Genomic DNA, 21,320 nt, shown 5'->3' on the forward strand with positions numbered 1-21,320 from the left:
TAATTACCTTCCACGTTCAAAGGCAGTTTTGAAGCATTCACTTGACCAAATGGGGCTGCCCTCCGTGGAAAGCTGGGTACTGTGGAGGGCAGAGCTGTGAAGAGGATTCGAGGAAAGTTATGATAACTTTTTGGGTTTGGAGAAGGGTATCTTAGAGGTCTCCCAGCCCAGCCACCCATGCAGTGCTTGTCATTCTCTTGTGTCCTTCTGCGGTGTTCTTCCCCTGTGGTCTTCTGTCTTCTTGACGTTGTTGGTGACAGAGAACTCACCAACCCTTAAGGAGAGCCATTCCATCTTCAGATGGATCACATTATTCCTACCCCCTGTTTTTTTTAAATGTTTTTATGTTTATTTTTGAGAGACAGAGACAGACAGAGCATGAGTGGGGGAGAGACAGAGAGAGAGACACACACCCACAGAATCCGAAACAGGCTGCAGGCTCTAAACTGTCAGCACAGAGCCCGACGCGGGGCCTGAACTCAGGAATGGCGAGATCATGACTTGAGCCGAAGTCAGACGTTCAGCCTACTGAGCCGCCCAGGCGCCCCTGTTAGCTCTTCTTTAAGTAGGGTCGAAGTCTCTCACCGAGGCATCTGTGTTGGTCTTAATTTTGGTTCTTGGGACCACACAGAAGAATTCTTACCCCTTTCTTGTCTGTCCCATCCCTCATGGGGTTCTCATCAACCAACACCCCCAGTGCCTCCAGTGTAGTATGGTACATCCTTCCAGGTGGGTCTCATGTTTTAGATTCAAGCGGCTCAGCATTTACATTTGAGTTCCTGGCCGTTTAATGCATGCCGAGATCTCATTCTGACGCTGCTTGTCCTCTGTTTCTCTAGAACCCAGATGGCTCCCTCTCTCAAGCAGCAATGATGCAGAGTGCCCTGGCCAAAGAGAGGCGAGAACTCAAGCAGGCCCAGCGCGAAGCTGAGATGGATTCCATCCCCATGGGGCTCAACAAGCACTGGGTGGATCCTCTGCCTGATGGTAAGACCCTGGTGGGGGGGTGTGGACTTTTCAAAAATAATCTGAGCCTTCAGGTACAAAGGGAGAGGCGCTGGCAGCACGTACTAAAGGTTTAGCCTTGGCTTTGGTGATTTGGGGATTTTTCCCTTTGGTTAAAGCATGTTTTTTGTTTGTTTGGTTTTTAAATTTTTTTAATGTTTATTTATTTTTGAGACAGAAAGAGACAGAGCGCAAGCAGGGAAGGGACAGAGAGAGAGGGAGGCATTGAATCTGAGGCAGACTCCAGGCTCTGAGCTGTCAGCACAGAGCCCGACGTGGGGCTTGAACCCACAAACTGCGAGATCATGACCTGAGCCTAAGTTGGATGCTTAACCTACTGAACCATCCAAGAGCCCCTCTTTAAAACCAAAAATGTTTTAGTAACCCTGGTCAGATCATTGGACTAACTTTTTTTTCTGAATAACTTAAGCATTTTTTATGCTTAAGATGCCTGGTTGGCTCAGTCGAGCATGGAACTCTTGATCTCAGGGTCATGAGTTCAAGCCCTATGTGGGGCATAGAGCTTACCTAAAAAAGAAAAAAGATTTTTAAAAGTATATTTTATTTTTAAACAATGTCCGCACTCAGTGTGGGGCTCAAACTCACAAGATCCAGAGTCACACACTCTACCGACTGAGCCAGCCAGGCACCCCAAGAATTTTTTATGCTAAAGTTTATACAGCTTTGAAACTCCCCTTTTCACATAATTCTTGGTGCAGTGAATGGTAAGCAATTGCTCGCTATAGTCACAACAGGCTTTTAATAATATGTGTTAGGCAACTGGGGAGTTGAGCCACACTTTGAAGTAAAATCAATTATTAGTCTAACAGTTACCAAATTACTAACTAAATCACGACTAGTGGTACACGAAGAAGTACAGGGGGATGGGTCACTTCCCTGAGGAAGTTGAGGCTGGAAGGGTAGATGGGACTTGGTCATCAGAGGGGCCGGGGTGGGGCTTGGGGGTGGGGCGTGCGTTCCAGGCCGAGGATGCGCTTGGGCTCAGGCCGCGAGGTGGAAAGCAGACCCGCAAGGCTGGACTGGAGCGGCGGCTGAGTGGTGGGGATGAGGCGGGGTGGCCAGGCCTTCGAGACGGCATTAGGAATTGGGGCTCAGTTCTAAAGTCCACTCGGGAGTGTTGCCAGGTTCCAAACGGGACGGGCGTGATCAGAGTTGCAGTACCAAAGCATTCTTGAGGGTGCCCTGCGGAGCGGATCGGATGGGCAAGCGTAGACCCCTGAGCTGACTCACGGGACTTTTCTAGTGGAGGAGACGGGATGGTGGCTTGAACCGAGAGGTAGCAGACAGGGGGGATGAGCTGGAGAAATGGGATTTGTGGGATGTTGAGGCTGGGGGCACTGAGGTCGCTTCAGGAGAGTACTAAGTTGTCTGTTCCTCTTCGCAGCGGAAGGCAGACAGATTGCTGCCAATATGAGGGGTATCGGGATGATGCCCAATGACATTCCCGAGTGGAAGAAGCATGCGTTTGGGGGCAACAAAGCCTCTTATGGAAAAAAGACCCAGATGTCCATCATTGAGCAGAGAGAGAGCCTGCCCATATACAAACTGAAGGAGCAGCTGGTCCAGGTGAGAAGCCCCCTTTATGTCGCATCGGGGCAGGAGCAGCGGCGTTTTCTGAAAGAAGGGTGACATGTTTGAAATTAGCTGGACGGGGATGTGTACATTTGAAGTGGCTTTTCTAAAGAGAAGGAAAAAAAACCCAGAACGTTTCCAAGTATTTTAAAATAGATACGTATATATTAGTTTGTACATTGTTTTTCTAAAGCTTATTTAAGGAATTTATACCCAACATGGGGCTTGAACTCTCAACCCCGAGATAAAGAGATGCAGGTTTCACACACTGAGCCAGCCAGGTGCCCCTACCTCCTTCCCAACCCCCACCCCCTGATGAAATAAACCTGTTTGAACAGGTGGCCCCTAGAGCAGTTCCAGGTGGGCGAGACCAACATCTCTGGTCAGTAAGAAAAATGGGGATGCTTGACCAGTGAACCCATATGGGCACGACTGGTTTAGGTACCTATTTCCGTTTTTTGGAGATTGGATTTTAAGACCACGGATGTTCCCCAGTCAACTGAGTTGACCAGTTCCCAGCAAATCCTTTCAGCGCCGTCTCAAGTGTACGCAAGGAAGTACAAATACATACATGTACATGCAAACACAGACGTTCCATGTTTTACGTATCTCCTATGTTTCTGGATGGCAGCATATGCTCTCCATCTTGCTTTTTCCCGTTAACAGCCCAGCTCAGAAATTGTTCTTGGGGGGCGGGGGGCGTGAGTGGTGGTGGCGGCTTGTTACGTAGACACGCTCTGGCTGATGTAACTCGTCCTGTATTAATAGACATAGGTTGGTGGCAATCCTTTGCTGTTATAAACAGTGTAGAAATAAGACGGCTTTTAGGGTAGGGAGATTTGGCAGCGGAAAGGAACGCTTTATGTGCCTTTTTTATGTACTATTGAATTCTTTAACCATGTGCATGTAGTACTTAAAATATGTAAAATCAGAGATATCTGAGCGGAACTGTATGCTTTTAGCATTGACTTTATGTTTTTATGAATTTGAGAAAACGAATAAAATTATAAAAAATAGAGTTGTGTCATTTCAAGAATACAAGAAAAGTTTCAAGTTTTTAAGTTCTACATGCACTTAAGGAAGAGCACTGCCCGTAGAAAATCACCATGAATATTTTTTTCTACGCGTCATTAAAAATAGTTTAAGCTCTGTGATCTCACCGTAGGAATATTAATTGATCCCCCTTTTCTTCTTTAGTGTTGGAACGTAAACATCATTTTCCTCCGTGGTGATGTGTGGGAGGTTTTGGTGACCATATTTATTTATATTTTCTTGCTTTCAGGCTGTCCATGACAATCAAATCCTGATTGTTATTGGGGAGACAGGGTCTGGGAAGACGACACAGATCACCCAGTACCTGGCGGAGGCGGGCTACACTTCCCGGGGCAAGATTGGGTGTACCCAGCCCCGAAGGGTCGCCGCCATGTCGGTGGCCAAGAGAGTGTCGGAGGAGTTTGGTTGTTGCTTAGGCCAAGAGGTAAGCAGGTAGTGGAGTTGTTCAGGAAATGCCTAAAAAGACTGTAAAGACCCACATCTCTGTCTATAGTGCTGCCTGTCTTCAGGTTTCTCCTGAGGGAGGGGAGGGTTCTCGTTGTCATCGATGTGTTCAGGGTCAAGTCCAAGGCAGATTCTACTAGGAGGAAGTCCCTGCACATCTTGCTCAAATTCTTACCTCTGGAGACTTCAGGTAGCCGTCTGACAGGGCTGCAGTCCTGGCCGGGGACTGCAGACAGGAGAGCTGGGTGCCTAGGTTTTCGGCTCTGGTTCTGCTTTAGGTGGGCTACACCATTCGATTTGAGGACTGCACCAGCCCAGAGACGGTCATCAAGTACATGACGGACGGGATGCTGCTCCGAGAGTGCCTGATCGACCCCGACCTCACACAGTACGCGATCATCATGTTGGACGAGGCGCACGAGAGAACAATTCACACCGACGTGCTCTTTGGATTGTTGAAGAAGGTGACGTGCTCTTCGGCGGCTCTCCTCCCTGGTGGGGACTGAGTCCTGGGAATTGGGTTTGAGGCCCCGGGCCTTACTGGTTCGTCCTTCTTAGTAAAGCCACATTGCATTTCCCTTCAGACGGTTCAGAAGCGGCAGGACATGAAGCTGATTGTCACCTCAGCCACGCTGGATGCGGTGAAGTTTTCTCAGTATTTCTACGAAGCCCCCATCTTCACCATCCCAGGTCGAACATATCCGGTGGAAATACTGTACACAAAGGAACCCGAGACGGATTATCTGGATGCCAGCTTGATCACTGTCATGCAGATCCATTTAACGGAGCCACCAGGTAGGCGGAAGGAGAATTTTTTTTCCTCGTAGGCCAAAAGTCCTAATGCAGGTAGCTTTTTTTCTCATCTTTTATTTATTTATTTATTATTAATTTTTTTAATGTTTGTTTATTGTCGAGAGAGAGAGTGCGAGTAAGGGAGGGAGACAGTGAGGGAGAGAGACACAGAATCTGAAACAGGCTCCAGGCTCTGCACGCTCAGCACAGAGCCCAGTGCGGGGCTTGAACTCACAGACCATGAGACCATGACCTGAGCCGAAGTCGAATGCTACCAGCTGAGCCACCCAGGCGCCCCTCTCATCTTTTAAAAAGCGTCTTTTAAACGTTGATCTCTCTGTAAGCCTAAGTCTTGCATATTTGAAGCGGCGGTAAAGATCTGAACAAATGATGTGAAACACAGACATGAATCTTAAGCAATGAAAAATGAGAAAAAATGAAAAGCCAGAATAAACGTGGACAGATGAAAGCCTCTTGATTTCTTAGAGGTCGGACTCGTGTATTTTCCGTCACTGGGAGTTCCCTTAGTGTCGCCATGGCTTTCGTGTGGAGCACACGCACAAGAAGCAAACGTTCTCTCCGTAGGGGACATCCTGGTCTTCCTGACAGGTCAGGAGGAGATTGACACCGCGTGTGAGATCCTGTACGAACGGATGAAGTCCCTGGGACCGGACGTCCCGGAGCTGATCATCCTGCCGGTGTACTCTGCTCTTCCCAGTGAGATGCAGACGCGGATCTTCGACCCCGCTCCCCCTGGCAGCAGAAAGGTAACGCCGGGCAGATGGGCCGCTGGGGCGGGGCGCACATGGCCCCGTGGGGCTGCTTCAGGTGGACGCCAGCCTTGTTTTCTCTATTCTTAGAAGATGGTCCGACCTGTCTGTTAAGGCCTGAGGATCTTGTGTGTGGCCCCTGCTCCCCCTTCCTCTCTTTCATTTGGCAAATACTTTTGGAGCACCTACCAGGCTTCGGGGTACACGCCAGTGCTGTGGCGTGAGGCCAGGCCTCTATCTGCCCTGGGAGACGTATGGCGTGAAAGAGCTGCTGGGACTCTGCATACCCGGGGAGCTGGGGAGCCCCTGACCCAGAATTCTTAGCCGACGGAAGGGTCTAAGCTAGTCCTGAGGAGCAGGTGGCTGGTTCTCTAGGCAAGACGGGCAGTGGGACCTTCGCTCTGAGAGGCCAGCTTGCGGTCGCCTGAGGGGCAGGAGTGTGCGGCCAGTTCAGGGGCTGCGTAGTTCATAGTTCACGGATCGAGGCTGGAGCTGACCGCTGTCGCGTGAGATGGGGGAGAGGAGACGGATGGAGTTTTTAAAGTAACAGCTTGACGAGATATAAAGACGATTCACCCCTTTAGGATGTAACTCAGTGACTTAGTACAGTCACAGAATTGTTTGATCATTAATACCTTTAATAATAGCACTTAACCCTTATCTGTACAGTGGCTTTTAGGATAATGTCAGGAGCTCCGAAAGAAACCCCGTCCATTTTAACAGCCACCGCCTCCCAGCGCATCCCCATTCACCCCTCTGCTCAGCCCCTGGAAACCACGAATCCACTTTCTAGAAATACCGACAAATGGAACAATGTCTTGTGTGGTCCTTGGTGACTGGCTTCTTTCACTCAGCATATTTCCCGGCTCCATCCATGTTGTAGCATGTGTCAGGACTTCGTTGTTTGTGTGTTTGTTTTTTAATTGCCGAGTAATAGTCTGTCGTAGAATGATAGTCTACATCCTCAGAGTGGAAATAACCACATTTTGTTTACCCGTTCCTCAGCTGTTGGACTTTCGGGTTGTTTCTACACATTAGCTAGTATGAGCAGTACTCTGCTAGGCACATTTGTTTACAAGTTTGTGTGCGGGCGTATGTTTTGGTTTCTCTTGAGCATATTCCTAGGAAGGGAAGGCAGATGGATTTGAAAAGCACTGGAGAGATAGAGTGGACAAGACACAGTGGGTGCGTGGAGGTGTAGGGGTGAAGGGCGGGGAGGAGTCAGGAAGGACTCCCAGCTTTCTGGCTTGGACAGCCGGATGGAAGATGGTGCTGAGGAGGGAAACGTGGAGGAGGGGCAGGTTTGGGGGCAGGGGGTGGAAAGATGGCAATTCCTCCTCTGTTCTGTTGGTGATGATGGGACATTTTTTTTTTAATAACTTCAATTTTTTTAAAACTTTTATTTATTTTTGAGAGGCAGAGAGAGGGCATAAATGGGGGAGGAGCAGAGAGAGAGGGAGACACAGAATCCAAAGCAGGCTCCAGGCTCTGAGCTGTCAGCACAGAGCCCGACGCAGGGTTCGAACCCGCAGACCGTGAGATCATGACCTGAGCCGAAGTTAGATGCTTACCCGACTGAGCCACCCAGGCGCCCCTGAGGGGACATCTCTTGAAGAGGGCTCCGCAGCTCTGTGGCCGGGGGAAGCCTTTCAGGGCCAGTGAGGTGCTGGCCTGCCGCGAGATGTTCTGGTGCAATGATTTTTCCAAGCAGTTGTGTTTTATTGGCTGAACCTCTGGGTGGAAGAGCAGTGGCAGTGCCAGGCCGGGACCAATCACCTCCTCGATCGTGCACACTGCTGCATACACCCAGACCGTGCAATTCCTCTGCCGCCTCGTTCTTTTTATGATCAGGAAAGAAAAATCTCGTTCCACATACACAAACAGCCTGTTTTGTAGTCCAGATGTCCCCATGGGGGAAGAAAAATCTCATTTTGCACTGGCACATGTGATGCCAGGAAATCTCTGCTTTCCCAGGGTGCCAGAAAATTAAAATTGTAGTAATCAGCGTTGGATCTAGAAAATGAGATATGTAGCCATTTGCACCAAATGAAATTGGCTTTGATTGGCCTCTGCTTTTTCAACTCTGGTACCACTCTGTCCCCAACTTGACCCTTAAGATGAAGCCGAACAGATTAAGTGCTAGCTAGTTCTCTAGAGAGGGAGATCGCTACACGGTCCTTCGGAAAGATGTCCCAGGTGAGGTGTCCTGTTTCACACCTCAAGGCTGAGCCTGGGCAGCTCCATCCAGCTGCGTCCCTCTTGTCCGCAGGTCGTGATTGCCACCAACATCGCAGAGACCTCGCTGACCATTGACGGCATCTACTATGTGGTGGACCCTGGGTTTGTGAAGCAGAAAGTTTACAATTCCAAGACCGGCATCGACCAGCTCGTGGTCACTCCGATCTCTCAGGTATGGCCGTGTCTACCCACATCTGTCCTGAAAAATCCTAGTTAGGGTTTCTCTGAAATTTTTTATGGCTTTGTATTTTGAACTTCATTGTTTTCACAGATGAACTTTTAAGGCACTGGTGCTTTTGTGAGATGAGGGAGATTTTTTTGTGTCATTTGTGTTTAATTTGCAGGGTAGTGTTTCAACATAAAGAAGCCTCATAAAAGGGCAGCTGGGTGGCTCAGTTGGTTAAGCATCCGACTTAGGCTCATGATCTTGAGGTTCATGAGTTCAAGTCCCGTGTCGGGTTCTGTGCTGACAGCTCAGAGCCTGGAGCCTGCTTCGGATTCTGTGTCTCCCTCTCTCTCTCTCTCTGCCCCTCCCCCACTTGCCCTCTCTCTCTCAAAAATAAAATAAAAATTTTTTAAAAAGCCTCATAAAATGTGAAATTTAAAAGAAAACTTTAACTTTCAGCACTCTAAGTTATAAAAATATAGAAGAATGTAGTTTTTAAAATACCATGCTTAGCCATAGGCATGTGAGATAGTGATAATTCATGAGACATTAATGTGTTTCTTCGGTAATTGTGGAATGATTTCCTACCCAAATTATATTTAAAAATGAATAACCTGGTCAGCCTCTTTGAGGGCCTTTTGGCTACAGCGTGTCCAGCATTTAAAAGTTCATGCTTTGAACAGAAGAGTTCCCCCTCCAGGAGCACATCTGAAAGTTCAGCAGTGACTGAGCACGGGGTCTGAGGGAGGGGAAGGGGGGTCCACCGAGGCATTATTTATATGAGAGGAAACCTGGGAAAATTCTAGCTGAACTCCAAACAGAAAGTCGTTTAATAAAAGATGGTATCTCCCCGCCATAGAGTATTGAGTGGCATTAACAGGGTGATGCACATCTATATTTAATGACTTCAGCATATAATGGTGATACATGATTTGGAAAAAGTGAGCCAAAACATGGCATGAGCAGCATAATCCAACTTTGGTTTAAAAATAAAAGGTGCACGCGGGTGCCCAGTGTGCGTGAGCGTGCCTGTGCCCAAGAGCATGAGGTCAGCGTGGTCGCCGGGTTACGTGTCAGTGGAGCTGCTGGTTACCAGCGGCAGCTTTTACGTATTTATGCTTTTTCATATTTTCTTCGTATTTTATAAGAGGCAGGTGTGATTTTCATCATCCATAAAAATCAGAGGGCAGTTTTCATTTTGAGCTTCAGGTAATAGTAGCTACCACTCGAGGAGCACTCAGTAAGTGCCGGGCACCAGGGGCTCGCACCCGCACGAACTCCTTGCGTTCTCGCATCCCCCCTCGGTGGTAGGTGTCGTGATTACCCTCATTCCACCGATGAGGATGAGGCACAGAGGGGTTAAGTGACTTGCCCAAGGTCACACAGCTGGCAGAGCCAGGATTGGAACCGGGGGAGGCTGGCCCCTGGTGTGTGTGCCCTGCACCACTTCTCAGTGTGGCGGGTGCAACTGACAGTGATTGAGAAGTTGGCTGACTTGCCCTCTGACTTGGAGAGAGAGGTGTGTAGAATGCTGTGGAGTCCGCCAGTGTGTGCCATTGCCGGCCTGCCCTTGAGTGGTTAGAGACCTCGTACTGTAGCCTCTGGTTTGGGGCCCGCATCGGAATTTGTAAAATCCCGAGACTATTTTTGTTTTGTTGTTAAAGTTTATTTTGAGAGGCAGGGGGAGGGGCAGAGCGAGGAAAGAGAGAGAGAATCCCAAGGAAGCTCTGCTCAGTAAGTGCAGAGCCTGATGAAGGGCTCAAACTCACAAGCTATGAGATCATGGCCTGAGCCAAAGTCCAAAGTCAGACTTAACCACGCAGGTGCCCCAATCCTGATACCATTTGTTGTAAGACAGGTGGTTTTGTCAGCAAATCGCCCTCTTCAACTTGCTGGTCACTGTCTTTTTTTTGTTCTTTATTTTTGGTAATTTTTTTAATGTTTATTCATTTTTCAGAGACAGAGCGTGAGCAGGGGATGGGGGGCGGGGGGGGACACAGAATCTGAAGCAGGCTCCAGGCTCCGAGCTGTCTGCACAGAGCCCGATGCTCGAACCCACGAACCATGCGATTATGGCCTGAGCTGAAGTTGGACACTTAACCAACTGAGCCACCGAGGTGCCCATACCTATGTATCTTTTCAATTTAAAAATTAGTGCTCCTCTCCCCTAAATACTGCAGAGAAGTATTACATTATTTTGGGGAAATAGAGCACATTTTAAATTGTTCGTAAAGCTACTACCGCCAACTGCCATCATTTTGATGTTTTTCTTGCCCATCTTTTTGTATGTTTGTTTCTTGTTTGCAAGTCTCTTAGTCTGCTAAGGATGCATTTTGTGCATTTTTTGTTTAAATATTTAATTTTCCTCATTATTAAGGTATAAAACATGTTCAACATTAGATATATGCTAAAGTAAAGAAACTAGAACTTATCTGCAAGCCTACTATTAGAGTTAGCCTCAGTTTTAGGGCATTTTTACTCTTCTGGTAGTTATTTATTTTTTTTTCTTTACAAAGTTAGTACTATCTTATAACTTGCTTCTTCACTTATGTGCGTGAACATTTCCTTCTGTCATTGAGATTCCCAACCTTATTTTTTATTCTGTTTTTTTTAATTTATTTTTGAGAGACAGAGCACAAAATGGCGGGGGGGGCGGGGTCAGAGGGAGAGGGAGACAGAATCCGAAGCAGGCTTCAGGCTCTGAGCTAGCTGTCAGCACAGAGCCCAAAGTGGGGCTCGAACCCACGAACTGTGAGATCATGACCTGAGCCGAAGTCGGACACCTAACCGACTGAGCCACCCAGGCGCCCCCCCCCAACCTTATTTTTAAAACAGCTGCAAGAGGGGCACCTGGGTGGCTCAGTCAGGTAAGCACCTGACTTTGGCTTAGGTCATGATCTCACAGTTCATGGGTTTGAGCCCTGCGTCAGACTCTCTGCTGTCAGTGCAGAGCCTGCTGCGTATCCTCTGTCTCCCTCACTCTACTCCTCCTCCAGCCTCTCTCTGTCTCTCAAAAAGAAATAAACATAAAATAAATAAATAAATAAATAAAAATAAAACAGCTGCAAGAGTCATCATTGGTAGGATTAACGTCACATTTCTTTAGTTCATTTACATTTTTGGTCACAACTGTGGGGATGGTGTTCTTCATGTTCTGCTTTTTCTTTTGTTTCATGTTCTGCTTTTTCTTTTGTGACCCACACTATTTTGAATGTGTATTTCCGTCATCTTTATATTCCTTCCGTTCACCTTGAATGTACGTGCCTCCCTTGAACAGACTGTCCTGAAATGCTGAGTTTTAGAGAGGGAATGATACGAGCATCGGTAGTCTCAGAAATGGTCCTAAAGGAAGTAAAATAAACCCCATTTCGGATTTTGCCAGTTGCTCAGTGCCCCCCCCCCCCCACCAAAGCAGATTTCCTGGGTAAAGCTGTTAAACAGCATTTAACGGATCTGCTACCTTCATGTGCCCGCCCCTCTAGGCTCAGGCAAAGCAGCGAGCGGGCAGAGCTGGGAGAACGGGCCCAGGGAAATGTTACAGGCTGTACACAGAACGCGCCTACCGAGATGAGATGCTGACCACCAACGTGCCGGAAATCCAGCGGACCAACCTGGCGAGCACCGTGCTCTCGCTCAAGGTAGAAATCACTGTCTCGTTAGAATGGGTTGGTGGAATGGTCTGGATCCTGCATCCGTAGTAAATGAATGTCAGTTTTACGAACCTCATTAAATACTGTAGTAACCTCCTGGAACCCGTCCCTTCGGAAGGGATGCGAACGGCTGCGCTACCGGCCCCTCCACTGTGGGTCTGGGGCTGAGTTGGCAGGTCTGCTGCGGGCACACGGTGTCTTCTTCCCATAACAACCAGCAGGATATTTGGCTGTAAAAGATTTTAGTTCGCGTTTTCTAAAAGGATATTAGAAAGAATCTAATTAGTGCCAAACTGTAGACAGGCACACTTCTTTCAATCCTCGTCTGATTCCCTTCTTTTAGGACGGAAGCAAGACTCTCCGTCCAAAACCTTTGCAGTGCTGGCTTCAGACTGACCCTCTGGGGGCTTGGGTTTCATTCTGAATCACTGCTCTTCCTCTCTCAGTCCCCAGGGAGGACCCTCGTTCTCTTTTTGGCAGGGGGAGCTGCGTGAATAATGTCACGGATGATGGCATCGCCGCCCCCTGACGCTGCCCTGGGGCCCTGGCACTCTGCTGGTATGGAGTGCTCGGGTGTAGTTTATTATTTATTCAGTGTAGGAGAAACTAAAACAGCTCCAGGAAAAAAACCCTGCTTCAGTCTCTGGAGTGAGAATAGAGCGGCATGTGGCTCAAACTTCTGCTCCGAGCTCTGTGTCCTTGGCACATTGATCCGCTCCGCCCTCCATTCTATACTCTCCTTTCCAGAAGTGCGCTATTAATAGTATCTGCCGTGGAAATAAAAGATAATACAGGTAAAGGCCCTTGGCACGGTGCTCACTGATTGCTCACATAATTCCTTGTCGTTGCTACTTGTACAAGAAGCATTTATTGAACACCTGCTGTGTTTATGGTCACAGTCACGTTAGGGGAAAAAAACAGAAGGCGTAGGTCCTACCGCATCCGCCTCACACACACTTGGAAGATGCATCGTTCGTTCGTTTCTGTGATTCATCACATCAGCTAACAAATGGACCCGTGCCTACTCTTTGCAAGGCACGCAGATGGCACTGTGTCACTGTGGTTTTGTGTCCATGCATCCTCCACCGCGAATTCTTCGAGAACCGGGACCCTACGCTAGTCACCTTTGTATCCTTACCGCCTGGCACGGTGTGAGGCATTTCTTAGGCACACAGTGGCAGTTATGTACACAAGAGACAGGAGAAACTGGCGTGCTGTCTTTTTTTTTAATTGTGGTAAAATACATAACACATTACCTTGTAACCTTTTTACGAGGTACAGTTTAGTGACATTAAGTACATTCACAGTGGTGCGCAGCTTTCACCACCGTCCATTCCCAGGGCTATTTCATCATTCCAGACAGGGGCTCGGGACACATTAGGCTAAACCATTCCCCCTGTGCTCCCTCCAGCCCCCGGTCCCCACTATTCCACTTTCTGGTCTCTGTGAACTGAATTTCCATAAAAATGGAATCCTGCGGTAGTGTCCTTTCTACCCGGGCTGTTTTGTTGAGCATAATGTTTTCAAGGTTGATGATGTCGTAGCCTGTGTTAGAATTCCATTCCTTCTTAAGGGCGAGTACTGTTCCGCGGTGCATGCGTGCCGGGTTTGTGTACCCGTTCAGCTGTTGAATGGGTGGTTTTTACCTTTCGGCTATTGTGAATAGTGCTGCTGTGAAAAGTAGTGTACAGCTGTCTGCCTGGGCCCCTCCGTTCCTTTGGGCACATCTAGAAGCGGAGCTGCTGGATCCTGCGCTGATCTGTGGTTAACTTGCCGAGCAGTCACCACACCGTTTTTCACAGCAGCAGCACCGCGTACGCTGTCACTGGCAGTGTACGAGGGTCCCAATTTCTCTACATCCTTACCAACGCTTGTTTGGTCTTTGCCTGATTCTCGCCATCCTAGTAGATGTGAAATGGCATCTCATGGTGCTTTTGACTTGCCTTTCCCTACTTACCAGTTGTGTTGAGCGTATGTTCATGTGCATTTTGGCCATTCTTATAATCTCTTTGGGGAAATGTCTCTTCTAGTCCTTTGCCCATTTTTCTTAATTTTTATTAGAGAATCATCTTCCAGTAACTATTAAATATATGTTTTTAATTTTAAGTTTCTTTACCTCGAGAGAGAAAGCACAAGAGCAAGGGAGGGGCAGAGAGAGGGAGAGAATCCCAAGCAAGCTCCATGCTGTCATTGCAGAGCCCGACTTAGGGCTCGATCCCACGAACTGTGAGATCATGATCTGAGCCAAGATGAAGAGGCAGATCCTCAACCAGCTGAGCCACCCAAACACCCTGAAGAAGTGGTCAATTTTAAAAGTTTCCTGAGAGGGCACCTGAGTGGCTCAGTCGGTTAAATGTCTGACTTTGGCTCAGGTCATGATCGCACGGTTTGTGAGTTCATGCCTTGCATTGGGCTCTGGGCTGACACTCAGCCTGGAGCCGGCTTCAGATTCTGTGTCTCCCTCTCTTTCTGCCCCTCTGCCACTCGTGCTCTATCTCTGTCTCTCTCAAAAACAAATAAACGTTAAAAAAAAAGTTTCTGAGGAAGTATATGCTTTCTCTTGGTCTGAGTCTTACATGGCTCAGCCGTGGACGTGACTGCTAACCTTGAGGACGCCTTCCGACTTGTAACAGACGAAACAGGAAAGCCGCACACAAGTCCTCCCCACCTCGTTAACACGGCAGGGCTGACCCTCCCATCACATGCTTTCTTCCCTGCTTTTCTAGGCCATGGGCATCAATGACCTGCTGTCCTTTGACTTCATGGATGCCCCTCCGATGGAAACCTTGATCACAGCCATGGAGCAGCTGTACACGCTGGGGGCCTTGGATGACGAGGGCCTGCTTACTCGCTTGGGCCGCAGGGTAGGAGACAGACCTCACTTCGGGTCCCTTTGGGGAGATTCCCTGGCCAGCCTTCCTTTCCCTTTGCAGAATCAAACTCTGGGGCCCTGAATAAGATTTGAATAGAATTCTCAATGCCTGTTTTTATTTTTTATTTTATTTATTTTTATTTTTTATTTATTTTTATTTTTGAGAGAAAGAGAGAGAGTGTGAGCAGGGGAGGGCACAGAGAGGGACACAGAATCTGAAGCAGGCTCCAGGCTCTGAGTTAGCTGTCAGCACAGAGCCTGACGCAGGGGTCGAACTCATAAACCGTGAGATCATGACCCGAACCGAAGCCGGACGCTTAACTGACTGAGCCACCCAGGCGCCCCTTGATGCCTGTTACTTAAAACTGTTCCTTCTTTACAGAAAAAGGAATTCCATCCACAGTTTTACTTCAGGATACATATATATTTTTTTTAATTAAATTTTTTTATTTAGAGGGTGGAGAGTGCATGTACATGCATGCGAGTGGGGAGAGGGAGAGAATCTTAGGGAGGCCCCACGCTCACTACTGAGCCCGATGCAGGGCTTGATCCCACAACTCTGGAATCATAACCTGAATTGAAGTCAAAAGCTCAACTGACTAAGCCACTCAGGCGCCCCTCTTTAGGATATAATATTGAGTCCAGCCTTCGTTTTTCTTTTTTTAAAAAATAATTTTTTTTAAATAGTTGGGGAGGGGCAGAGAGAAGAGAGAGAGGGAGACAGAATCCCAAGCAGCTTACGCACTGTCAGCGCAGAGCCCAAGGGCGGGGCTCAAACATACAAATCTTGACATTGGGGCGCCTGGGTGGCTCAGTCAGTTGAACATCCAACTTCGGCTCAGGTCATGATCTCACGGTTCATGGGTTTGAGCCCTGCGTCAGGCTCTGTGCTCACAGCTCAGAGCCTGGAGCCTGTCTTCGGATTCTGTATCTCCCTCTCTCTCTGACCCCACCCTCCTCATCTGTCTCTCTCTATCTCTCAAAAATAAAAAACTTTAAAACAAAAAAACTAACCAAAAAAACCCTGGAGATCATGACCTGAGCCGAAACCAAGAGTCAGTCGCTCAGCCTACTAAGCCACCCAGGTGACCCTCTTTGGGATATTTTATCGAGTCTAAATTTTAAAAGGTATCTGCAGAATTCTCGTCTGTCCCAGCAGTAGTTATGTTCTTGGTCACGTACATTTTGTTGAGGTTTATTTGGGGAATTAAAAAACAACATTCTTCTGATAGAGAAAGGCCACTGACGTCATCATGCTTCAGCAAATGTCCTGTGGTCTATTACCCACTCCGACCAGTCAGTGTCTGATGCTGGCAAGGACCGTAGGGCGACTGTAGTTTCTCCGTCTCCCTCTAGATGGCAGAATTCCCTCTGGAGCCAATGCTGTGCAAAATGCTGATCATGTCTGTGCATCTGGGCTGCAGCGAGGAAATGCTGACCATCGTGTCCATGCTGTCTGTGCAGAATGTCTTCTACAGGCCCAAGGTAGGGAGTTTAGACTCACATTCAGGGAGGGTGTGCGGCAAAGTCGGGTAAAGTCAGTCTGTTGCCACGGCAGTGCTTACTGCGGGCACTTGACAGGGTCACGTAGGCCTCCCTGGAACTGCTGGGTGATTACTTAGTAGCTGTTGGACAGAAAATGATCCTCTGTCCCACTTTTTGGCAGGATAAACAAGCCCTTGCAGATCAAAAGAAAGCTAAATTCCACCAGACCGAAGGGGACCACCTCACCCTGCTGGCCGTGTACAACTCCTGGAAGAACAACAAGTTCTCGAACCCCTGGTGCTATGAGAACTTCATCCAGGCTCGCTCGCTGCGCCGGGCCCAGGATATCCGCAAGCAGATGTTAGGCATAATGGACAGGTACCGCCTGCCGACTTCGCCCCCTTTGGGTTTGGCCTGCCTGACCGTCCTGTTTGTCCATCGCTATGCGCACCTGAGAGAAGTTACAGGCTCCTCACATAAGCTTTTCCCTCTTTGTTATACCCCTCCCCAGGCAAGGGGGTCGCTGTGAATCACTTCAGAATGTTCCTCAGAGGCCGACTTATTAGTTATTGAGAAATGCTTTGTTTACAGGGATCTGGGACATTATGGGTAGAGTTGAATAAACTCTCTGGCTCTTTCTGCATCCACCCTTCCTGCTGTGGAGCTGTGCCTTAGGGTACCTCTTCCAGAGGGGAACCCCAGTCTCCAGGGAACCCCAGACTCCGGGGACCCGGGGTGGGGGTGTCGGGCACCATCATCCTGGAAGGTGGTAGAACCTCTGATGCAGGGTAGTCCCACATCTGTGTCCCTTCTTGCTCTCTTCCCCTGCTAGACACAAGCTGGATGTGGTCTCCTGTGGCAAGTCCACGGTCCGAGTGCAAAAGGCCATCTGCAGTGGATTCTTCCGGAATGCTGCCAAGAAAGACCCGCAGGAGGGCTACCGGACACTGATTGACCAGCAGGTGGTCTACATCCACCCTTCCAGTGCTCTCTTCAATAGACAGCCGGAATGGTAGGTGGGCAGGGCCAGGGCCAGGGTCTGGGGGCAGCTGTGGACAGAAAGGACCTGTAGTTCCACTGCCATTTTGCATGTAGGTGTCCCCAGCCCAGCACAGTCTCCTCTAACATTGCTTCTGTTTCTAGAACAGGGGAAGCCTGAAGTAGGCACGATATCAGACCCACATGAAAGAAAGAGTCATAGGGGTGAGAGCAAAGGGGGATTTCAGAGATCGTCTAGGGAGATGGTGTAACCAAGTTTTTTTTACGTAACACTTAAAAAAATTGGACCCTTACCTGCCCTAGTGTCAAACCGATAGGAAACCACAGTGCTGCCACACAGGGAGGGTTGGAGATGCAGAGCCGTGCTGCGTGGCCTTTGCCAGCTCCTGTGTCAGCCCTCGAGGCTCCTCCCTCAGGGCCCCAGAGCCTGTGAAGACAGCCTGAATCCCCCGCTCATGCTCCACAGAGCCGGAAGCTGGGTCCAGAGAAGGGATGTGATTGGCTTCTTGTCACTTGACCAGTGAGGGCCAGAGCCGGGACTAGAGTGCCTCCTGACAGCGTTCTCGTAGTTAGAGGTGTGCAGACTCCTCAGTATTGGGGTGTGGCTGTCGTAAACAGATACCACAGTCTCCCAAGGGGTCAGGCAGAGGATGTAAGAGGGTGAAACGCAAGCCTAGCTGAGGCCCGCCAGGGACCACGGTGACTGGAGTGGAGCCTGGATGGGAGGCCTGAGCCCAATCTCTGTCCCCCGAGCAGGGTGGTGTACCACGAGCTGGTGCTGACCACGAAGGAGTACATGCGTGAGGTCACCACCATCGACCCCAGGTGGCTTGTGGAGTTCGCTCCCGCCTTCTTCAAGGTCTCCGACCCAACCAAGCTAAGCAAGCAGAAGAAGCAGCAGCGCCTTGAACCCTTGTACAACCGCTACGAGGAGCCCAACGCTTGGAGAATATCCCGGGCCTTCCGACGGCGCTGAGCGGCGGGCCTGCTCTGTCTGCCTCTCCTGCAGCAGTGCCCCGGGGCGAGGACTCGCTTTTATTGATGAAAAGCTAGTCCTGAGGATACAGCTGTCCAGTGACTGAATATCTCCACTGGTCATTTTGTAACTTGGACTCCTTATGTCTTCCCTGGTGGTAAAACTAGAAACAGGGATTGACACCTGGTTTGAGCAGAGCCCCAGTCCCGACCAGCGGGACACCTCAAGGCGCTGGGGCCGGCTGGGGCTCGCAGCCCATGTGGGAGCACATGGCATCATCTCCGCAGGATGGGCAGCTCATGGAGCCCTAGGATGGGACAGCGGAGTCACGGGTGCCTGACGCCCAGACGCGGCCAGGGCCCTGACAGCCGAGCTAGGACTCTGGAGAAAGGAGCCACGGAGCTCACTGACAGTGTTGGCCCCACTTCCTGCCCCTGCCCAGTCCCTGTGCTTTCGCTTCACCTCCTGGAAATATTTATTTTTTTAAGGAAACATAAATGGTTTTCTGTGGCTGTTTCTTTTAGCTGCAAGGTTAGGCTATCGGCCTGAGCTCAGGGTAGGGAGATTGTGGCCTCGGCGCCCATGGTGGAGAGTCCCCTGTAACCAGAGCTTGGGGCCTCTCTGGGCTCGGAGGTGATGCACAGCCCAAGCCTGCAGTCGTATCTCTGGACACCCGCTCGAGCCCAGCCTGACTCCACGTGGTCCTATGATTAACCACATCCCCTGCCCTGGTCTGGGCGCCCGAGTGGTTACAGATGCAGCAGGCGGCACACAGGAGCCTCCCTGGCTCCCTCCGCACGCCATGCGGTCTGCAGCGCATCCCTTTTCCTTTTGGAACACGTAAGGGACATCACTGCTTTTGTTTTGTTTTTATTCCCCCTGCCCAAGGTCACTCCCAGCGCCCCTCTCCCAGCTCCCGAGGAAGCTCTTGACCTTGAAGCACATCCGACAGATGCTGCCGGGCCAGGTTTGGAGCTCCTGGAAAGCTGGTCTGGGTGTGGAGCTTGTAGAGAAGCCTTTGCGGGGGTTGGACCCGTCGTACAGAGCTGTACCCCAGATGCTGGCTTTGACATTTTAGTATGTGAAAGAAGGGAGGCTGTCGCTGTGCAGCAAACTGACCGCCCTAAATACACTTGAGAGTAATTAAGGGCACGGGATCTCTTTTTTCACCCCTAAGGCCTTGTGGGGAGCCATAGGCAGGAGTCTACAGAGGAGAAGGCCGAGAGCAAAGCAGGGGCTGGGCACCCAACTCCCCAATCTCCAAGAACTCCAGGTTTGGCAGCCTGCCTGCCCCCACTAAGTGCCCAGCGCCAAGACCATGGCACCTAGGATGTGGTTATACCCCTGGGGGCAGGACGGGTAGGTTTGGGATCGAAGCTGAGGTTGGGGACATGTTTAACAGGCAAAGGGGAGAGACAGCAGTGCTAGTCATCTTTTGTGGGTTAGGTGAGCAAAGGATGCTGGCTTTGTGGGTGTTCCTTTATCCCAAGAAGGGGGTTCACCTCTACTACATCAAGCTTGCTGAGGTCTGACCTTCGGACTGTCCATCAGGAAACAGCATTGCTGAGCCTGCTCAGAGCGAGGAAGGGGCCAGACTGGGAAGGAGGGCTTACTTGCTGCTCCCACACAATGGGGCCCTTGTCTCTCTTCCTTGAAACCATATTTCCCCGAGATTGAATGACAGCCCAGGAGAGGATGCAGGTCTCCTGCAGGGAGCTGGAATCTTCTAGGCCATTCACCCCACCCCACAGGGGCCTCACGCAGGGGTTTCCTGCTCCTGTGTACGTGCTGAGTCTGTGCTTGTGTATGTGAGGGGGTCCGTCCCATGGGGCTTGTGTGAACCCTGCTGCTGGGTCAGGCTCCTGGGTCCACACTTCACCTTCATCCAGACCAGAGATTCCCTTTGGCAGTTGCTAGAATAGGCTGCCTCCAAGCAGTGGGCGTCCAAGGTCAAGGATTTGAACAAGCAGCTGTGATGAGAATCTTGTTAATAAACACTTCAGAGGGTAGAGGTCACACGTCTCAGGCTGTGGACACCGTTTCTCACCCAGATCCATCACTCCTGTAACGCATGCTCAGGACCTCAGGGTTTCCATGAGCTTCTACAACTTCCCACCGTGATAGGCTTTAATGTGGAATTAAATTATGTGTAATTAAAAAAATATATTTTGAAACTTCATTAAAAATGTTTTTCTCTAAGGTTTATTTTTTTTGAGAGAGAGTGTGGGTGGAGAGGGCAGAGAGACGAGGAGACACAGAATCTGAAGCAGGCTCCAGGCTCTGAGCTGTCAGCACAGAGCCCAATGCAGGGTTCGAACCCACGAACCATGAGATCATGACCTGAGCCGAAGTTGGACGCTTAACCGACTGAGCCACCCAGGTGCCCCAGTAATGTTGCTTTTTATTTGTACATCGTGGCTGACCAGGACCCCTTCCTTTGAGGGCTCAGGAATTAGGGGGGACCCAAGCTGTTCAAGCCTTAAGGAGGGCTGGGCCAGCACAGCCTTTGGGCTGCAGTTGTGGTTTATCTAGAGTACATTTCACCAGAGCCTGGCTCCTGTGAAGCCATTTCCACAGGGCCTGGGTCTAGAACCTTTCATTCTGCCCCTCACACCTGGACTCTACTTCCTCTCTGTGTTACCACTTTCTTAGCCTTGCCTTTCCCACACGCCCACAGAGAACGGCCCCAGGAGTCTAGGCAAGGAGCATCTGTGTTCTGTTCTTCCCCTGAAGATCTAGGGCTTTTCCTTCACAGGCCAGAGTGCACGGCTTGTTCCGGCCTCCCCCTACACCCTCTTGCCAGGGTGCCTTTCTTCTCTCCCCATTCTCCACACCCTCCAGTACAAAGTCTTGTCCCCAGCTTCCTCAAAAACAAACCAGTAGCCACTGCAGGAGGGAGGGACACACGGGGTGTAGACATGGGTAGCAGGGTCACAGGAGCAGCATCCCAGAAGCCACAGGCCAAGTTCTGTCAATCCGGCTCCAGCCCGGGCAGAGATGCCTGGTGGTCGGGGGTCACCAGGCCAGATTATAAAAGTATCCTTCAACCATTATTTCCAGGATCCTGATGTAATAATCATGGGAGGAGGAAAGAACAGATGTATCACTGAGCCCATTTTTCAGAGGAAAAAAATCGGAGGTGAACTGTCTTTTCCCAGATCCAAAAGGGAAGTTACGTGTCAGGGCCGGGTCCCCAACTCGGGTCATCTGCCCCAAGGCTGGAGCTCTTTCCAACCCCAGTTCTTCTCCCATGGTGGCAAAGAGAACACGGGATGAC

At 49.8% G+C, this 21,320-nt stretch overlaps 1 protein-coding gene across 1 annotated transcript in view; it reads left to right on the forward strand.

The window, feature by feature from the left end:
- The window catches only part of DHX8 (DEAH-box helicase 8), a 32,832-nt gene extending 13,642 nt beyond the window's left edge, over positions 1–19,190 (forward strand). Inside the window, exons 11-23 of the mRNA XM_029926879.1 lie at positions 840–987; positions 2,411–2,592; positions 3,881–4,075; positions 4,374–4,559; positions 4,680–4,890; positions 5,473–5,654; positions 7,927–8,067; positions 11,544–11,699; positions 14,438–14,575; positions 15,940–16,068; positions 16,250–16,446; positions 16,901–17,080; positions 17,824–19,190. Coding sequence (XP_029782739.1) covers positions 840–987; positions 2,411–2,592; positions 3,881–4,075; positions 4,374–4,559; positions 4,680–4,890; positions 5,473–5,654; positions 7,927–8,067; positions 11,544–11,699; positions 14,438–14,575; positions 15,940–16,068; positions 16,250–16,446; positions 16,901–17,080; positions 17,824–18,043 — 2,265 coding nt within the window. The 3' untranslated portion in view covers positions 18,044–19,190. The remainder of the gene's footprint in view (positions 1–839; positions 988–2,410; positions 2,593–3,880; positions 4,076–4,373; positions 4,560–4,679; positions 4,891–5,472; positions 5,655–7,926; positions 8,068–11,543; positions 11,700–14,437; positions 14,576–15,939; positions 16,069–16,249; positions 16,447–16,900; positions 17,081–17,823) is intronic.
- Positions 19,191–21,320: the final 2,130 nt, after the last annotated feature.

This window comes from Suricata suricatta, chromosome 17 (assembly GCF_006229205.1).
Source record: "Suricata suricatta isolate VVHF042 chromosome 17, meerkat_22Aug2017_6uvM2_HiC, whole genome shotgun sequence".
NCBI classification, from domain to species: Eukaryota; Metazoa; Chordata; class Mammalia; order Carnivora; family Herpestidae; genus Suricata; species Suricata suricatta.